The following is a 6146-nucleotide window of genomic DNA, read 5'->3' on the forward strand; positions in this document are numbered from 1 at the left end:
GATCTTTTTCCAGTTCTTTTTTCAGTAAATTTGTAGAAAAAAAGATGCCTTACAATATAGGTCGAGCGTTGTTTTGGTAACCGGCGAGCAGACTGGCTCGTGGAGGTGGAGGTGGAGGTCGAGGCCCTGAAGAGTAGATGGGTTGGAAAGAGGCGGGATTTTTGTAATAAGCTCAAAAGGGCTCATGTGCGTGTTCCTATAACGAATGTAAGTACTGTGAATAAAAACAAAGTGCTATCTAATGGGGACTGTGGACAATTCAAGAGATTATCAATGTACACAGTAAAAAATACCCCTGTCATAAATGTTAGTAGACTGGACACCTTTCTGAGCAGAACATAAATGGTCAGACTTCAACTAGTATGTGACGTAGTGAACGAAATTAAAAATCATGGACCAAAATGTTCTTGTTATTCTCTCTGATTCGGCATGGCGTGACAACATCTTTGATAGAGTACAATATTTATCATTTTACATCTCTATTCGTACGAAGATTGTTTGCAATCCTTCTGTTATTTTCTGCAAATCCTTCTGTTAATTTACGTGGCGTATACATTTTCGAAATCTCTTTGATATGACCCAAATGAAGCATGATCAGCTGATGGCACATCATCTAAATCGAGTCCAACTGATGCTTCCGTAACGGAGATCTACATGTTTTTGAATATCATTTGCCTCCCAGGCGTTTCCTTGTGCAGCGTATGGCCTCTGCGTGCACCACACGTTCATCTCTGTATTTAAATGAGTTCTCAACGTAAACGAGTTTTCGACAACGAGTAAACAAATGCTTTAAGCTCCTGTTACTTTCGTGCACTGTAGTTATAAAGTGTTTCTAAACTGCCATCATCTCAGATGAATGTGATATGGTTTTTCTATACGGATAGATCATATCTGTGCTGTACGTCTAAGGTTTATACTGGAAGAAAAGCAAGTACGCATTGCTTACCTAGTAATACAGATCTATACATAACATTTTTTAAGAGGCTCTATAGCTTGAAACGACCTAGCAGTAAGTATGCCTCTGGGAGTAAACACCTCTAACGTATATGTCTGTTTTGAAGGAGCAACACATAAGAATGTGCGCAAACAATTCTACATATATCAAACGGGAATAATTACAAATATTTCAAACATAATTTTATTATCTCTTTGAAAAAAGAAAGAAGTTGTATATATATACATTCGTATATCTAACTGTAAGCTTTAGTTTGATAGTTTTGTTCCCATATATTTCTATATTAGGCTTCGGAATACAGACTGTCTCTCTTGACTGGTACGCGTGTTCGGTTACGAAAAGTAGAGGGATAAGATATGCCCGTAGATATTAAATTGTTCTAATGTATTCCGAGATAGCGTTCCGAACAGAAGGTGCTAACATCGACAAGTATTTTTAGCGGAGCGGCGTACATTAGCTAGCATTTGCAGGCTATCACTCTGATATTCGATGAATAAAGCTTGGCTAGCGAAGAATATGGATAGTGCACAGGCATTGTATAGACCCGCCACGGCAGTAATCCCAATAGATAGATAGATTCTAATGATTTGATGACGTTTATGGCGATGATAGATGCCCCGGCAGCGATAGCTAGGTTCAATGGCCTTTAGCAGCTTGTCAAGACCTTTATGTTGTCCTCCTGGTTCGCATCGTGTTTCCCTTTGCAATTGATCTTGCTAGTACGATAGGTAACGTTTCTGCTGCTGTCATTATAGTTTCAATTTTACAGGCCTATTATGCAGCCAGTGGTAAGCTCCTTCTGCAATTCTAGTTGGCTGGTTGATCCATTACTGGACTCACGACCGCCGCTGCTACTGGTGCAGCTGTTACTGGTGAGGATGTTACTGCTATCGCTGTTGCAGCTGTGCTGCGTACTGCCTGGTGACCGTGATGTCATTGCTCATTGCCAGCTGCCTGGCAGTCGCATTCATCTATCGCTCCAGCAGCAGCAGCAGCAGCAACGACGACCGCTGCTGCTGGAGCTGCTCGAACGGCCACAACCGTCCACCGGGTTAGTGCTCACGACGTAACAGCATCTGCAACGTTAATCTCCGGTGCGGCGGCTTTCGCGCTATGCTTTTGCGCCGTCGCGGGTACGCGGCGGCCGTGTCGAAGCGTTGCCGCGCGCATGTGTCCCGCGGCAGCCGGCTAGGTTCGTCCGTCCATCCGTGGATCCGCTCGTTTGTCCGTCCGCTGTTTTATCGGAGGGAAGTGTCTCCCCACACAGCGACTCACCTCTCCCAGGGAATTATGTGACCCGACGTGTCTCAAAGGCTTCGGCGGATCCCGAATCGGCCGCGACGCGGCAAGCGCGACGATGAAATCGGGAAGAAAAAAAAGCCGATTATCACAAACAAATTAACAGTACGGGAAGAGAGACCGTCGGGAGAGGAAAAACCGAGACGCAGAAGTAGTTGAAGTCAGATAGTTTTCGTCCAGAACGAAAGGGAAGAGCCAGCGTACACGAAAGTTAACGGACGGACGGACGGACGGACGGACGGACCCAGCGAGCAAGCATCCGTCTATATGTCTAACAACTATCAAGGAACCACGTGAACTGGACCCCGCTGGCAAACGCTGACGCAGTCCCCTCGCGAGCCAACGTCTTCTGAAGGGCCTGCCGGACCCCCGTCAATGGTCTTGCTAGTTCGCTACAATCACATAATTCCGCTCCTCCTTTTCAACCTTCTCTTTAGGCGACCCTTTCCCGTCGGAGAGTAGCCCTTCGATCTCCTCTCACGCGGTGCGCTGGAGACCGCCCATGCTTAAAACATATATAAATTAGTAACCTATGCACACCTTGGTAGAATACGACAAGGGAAGTTTGAAGAGCGTTTCGTACGCCGTACGTACAGCAGGTGCTCCGCGCCGTGCGTGTGCCAAGCTAAACAACTGAGACAGTTTTTTTTTTGTTGTAGTTGTATTGGCGACTGTAGTAAGAAGAACAGAAATAGCTTTCCGTTGTTCTCCCCGCTCCAAATCGGCGATAGTCGGTTGCTTGATTTGAACTTTTTTTTTGAGTTATTTGTTTTGTTCGATGCCTGTAGTTTCGTTACTTCGTTACAATCGATCAACGTTAGCGCTGCTGCTCGGTTAACGAACACGGAACCGGTGTTGATTGTTTAAGCATTAGGTGATGTCACTGCGCGCGATCGGTTTCACTGTTCAGCAGCCTCTATTTGTAGATGTGTAAGGCAGACAGCGAAAGAGATAGTCCCAAGAAGAACCAGATCATCTTCGTGGGTCGCCAGATCACGAAATAGACGAAAAGAAAAAGCCGCCTGACGTTGTATCGATCTCGGATCGTTTCGCATTAGCGATTCGCTTCGAGTCGAAGAAAGCTGTCATTGCCGAAAGACGCCTGTTTACGGTCGTCGACCGTGAAAGACTTCATTAACCATGACTCGACTGCTTACACTCGGACTAGTGTTAGTAGGGTTTACCTATACAACAGCTACTGAGTACGATCGTTTCGATCCATTCGGTGATATCACCGATCGTGTGTCCGCCAACGTGAGAAGCTTACTTGATGAAGATGCGCCGCCTACAAACGTCAGTCACATATGCGTGAACGCCAGCAAGCAGTACCTCGATAATTTAAAAAAAGGCCAAGAATGGGCCCTTAAGAGTAAGTTCCTCTATTCTTAATCATTAAATATTCTAGTTAGATGACGAGTGAAGACAATTACATATTGTCACTGCCATAACTGTTGTCATTTCTGTCAACGCGCCGTGTGACATGTAGGTGCCTATATATTTTTTAGTTCACACTGTCACACGGCGCGTAAATAAATAAATAAAGCCAACGAATCGCGATCCTGCTACAAGATAAGGCTTCTTTATACAAAAATGCAATGGACTATAGCTTTTTTTTCTTTTTTTTTTTTTTTTTTTTTTTTTTGGGTGTGCGTGTGCAACAATTAAGCAATCGATAATGTTTGTGACCGGGCTTTCGAACAGCTTTTTTTTTTTTTTACTTACGCCTAGAATATATGGAACAAAAGTTTGCCACATGCAACAATACAATGCAATTTGCAACGTTTCTCATAATTTGTTGAGATTCAGTGCCCCTGTTACGCTGTTCCTCTCTTATGGTCTTCTTTTATATGGTGGTGTCACATTAGCAAGCACACTGATTGGTTATTCTGTCAAACGATCCCGTACCATCACCAGTTGTTAGTCGCTATCTGCACGCAGTGAGATCAACTCCACTATTCTCAGCTCTCCTCTCACGCAGACCTGTGCGACTGACGCGTCTGTCCTTTCCCCGCCCGATGAACAATATCTAGTGTCTGAAGGAAGGTCAATCGTATTTCTCTGGGTGCCTTCTTTCCATGCCTGCTCCTTCGTCCTCCCACTTCACTTCGACCCCACGAGCTGCGTTGGCTACGTCGTAATGCATTGGGGTGAGTGTATGATACTTGCCTGACGATGGGTAAACCTCTCATTCGGCTCGAAACTCACTGATAGGATGACGATAATACTCAGTCTATGTCACGCTTATGTTTGGTACTATCTGCTTTTTCACAATATATATATATATATATATATATATATATACGCATATATACACATGTATATATATATATATATATATATGTATAATGGTTAGCAGCGCCAAATGACTAGCTAGAGCAGCGTCGCTGACAAATTTTGGCGTATTTCGCGAGGTCGATGACCTGACAAGGCTATGTAGATTTTTGCTCGGCTTCAGCATCGAACAAACGTTCCCCGGGGTCCACACATCCGTCCGGTGTGCGGCAGCATCGAGCTTTTAGCGAGTCACTTCGATTAGATTTGCCAATTGTGTCGCCGCTTGCTACTGGCCTCTCTCGCGGTCCATAGTACCCCCACTTTTCATGAACGTTGTTAACGCCAAATGATAATGCATTTTGACAAGTGCGTGTAGAAAAGATTAAATTTAATTCAAATACAAAATGTAACAAAACACAGCCGGACAGAATTGTGTCACGCTGATCCATCGTAACTCTCGATTTCACGATCTCTGACAAATAGTACGGCCCCATTCATATGGTACGTACAGTGTGTTAGTGGATGAATCCATCAAACAGTATCTTCCTGGATATACGAACCTTTCCGGCCGGATTCGGGACGTTACTTCGAAAACTTCTGCTAACGATTCGTATGAATTTCCACTTTGCCACACCTGGAAGATTAGAATCTAGCTATTAAATACGTGAAACCTGTGAGAAGTAGGGGGAAAAACACCTTCCTTCGTAAAAGTTTTTATCTAACTAACTTCCGTTCTGCATTTCATGCACATTATCCTGTATAGTGTTGTAAAGTAGCTGCCGAGGCGCATGCTACGGCGAGGTGCAAGTTAGCGTTTTCGATTGCTGTTCAACATCGTGATAATTCCAATCACGCCCTGGAAGGTAAACTTTGAAATGAGATCAACATCGATGAGATGACTGCTTACCTACCGATAAGCCGCCTACAACCAAGTAAGCAGTTCAAGCCTTTTCCAGACACTTTGTCGGCCCCCCGTAGGCTGACTAAGCTACGACCAAGGAACGGAGTGTGCGCAAAGGAACGAGTCGATCAACGATTGACGACAAAGCAAACCGCTGAAATGCCGAACGTCAGCAAACAATGCAGATATCGCGTCGTCGTAGTGTGATATATATATTTAGTACCGCGTACTGCTCGACTGAGTTGGTTTGCCCAGCCATCCCGCACATCAGCCAAACAGTTCGCTTCCCGCAACAGCAGCGGCGTGCCGTCGTTAAGACCACTCATCTGTACGACACTAGAACATTAGCCGATCGCATGTCTTATTATTGCTATTATCATGATTATGCTACAACTTCTATTACGACTTTTCCTAGCCTAGCAGCTGGAATCCTCCCACGAAACTGACCGAGAGGGGGGCAGAAAAACAAAGCCAGCTACAAGAGACAATTTTCGAATTGAGCCACAAGTGGCCACCGACCAGTGCCACCAATGCGCGATCGCCGGTAAACCGCCAGTAGACCGCGCCAAACGTCCGCGCGCTCACCACACACTCACACACACACACACACACAGGAGACACACACATACACAGACACAGACACAGACAGACACCCACACACACGCACGCAAGAACACACACACCCACACACACACACACATACATACACCCACCCAC

At 45.2% G+C, this 6146-nt stretch overlaps 1 protein-coding gene across 2 annotated transcripts in view; it reads left to right on the forward strand.

Annotated features, from left to right (window-relative positions):
- Positions 1 to 1121: 1121 nt before the first annotated feature.
- The window catches only part of LOC111258790 (nose resistant to fluoxetine protein 6), a 17335-nt gene continuing 12310 nt past the window's right edge, over positions 1122 to 6146 (forward strand). Inside the window, exon 1 of one of the 2 annotated variants that reach the window (XM_022830320.2) lies at positions 1122 to 3623. In XM_022830320.2, the coding sequence (XP_022686055.1) occupies positions 3395 to 3623 (229 nt within the window). In that variant the 5' untranslated portion in view covers positions 1122 to 3394. Of the gene's footprint in view, positions 4402 to 6146 lie in introns of both variants that reach the window. The other variant, XM_022830321.2, reaches the window with a different exon arrangement.

Source organism: Varroa jacobsoni, unplaced genomic scaffold, assembly GCF_002532875.2.
Source record: "Varroa jacobsoni isolate VJ856 unplaced genomic scaffold, vjacob_1.0 scaffold_264, whole genome shotgun sequence".
Taxonomy (NCBI): Eukaryota; Metazoa; Arthropoda; class Arachnida; order Mesostigmata; family Varroidae; genus Varroa; species Varroa jacobsoni.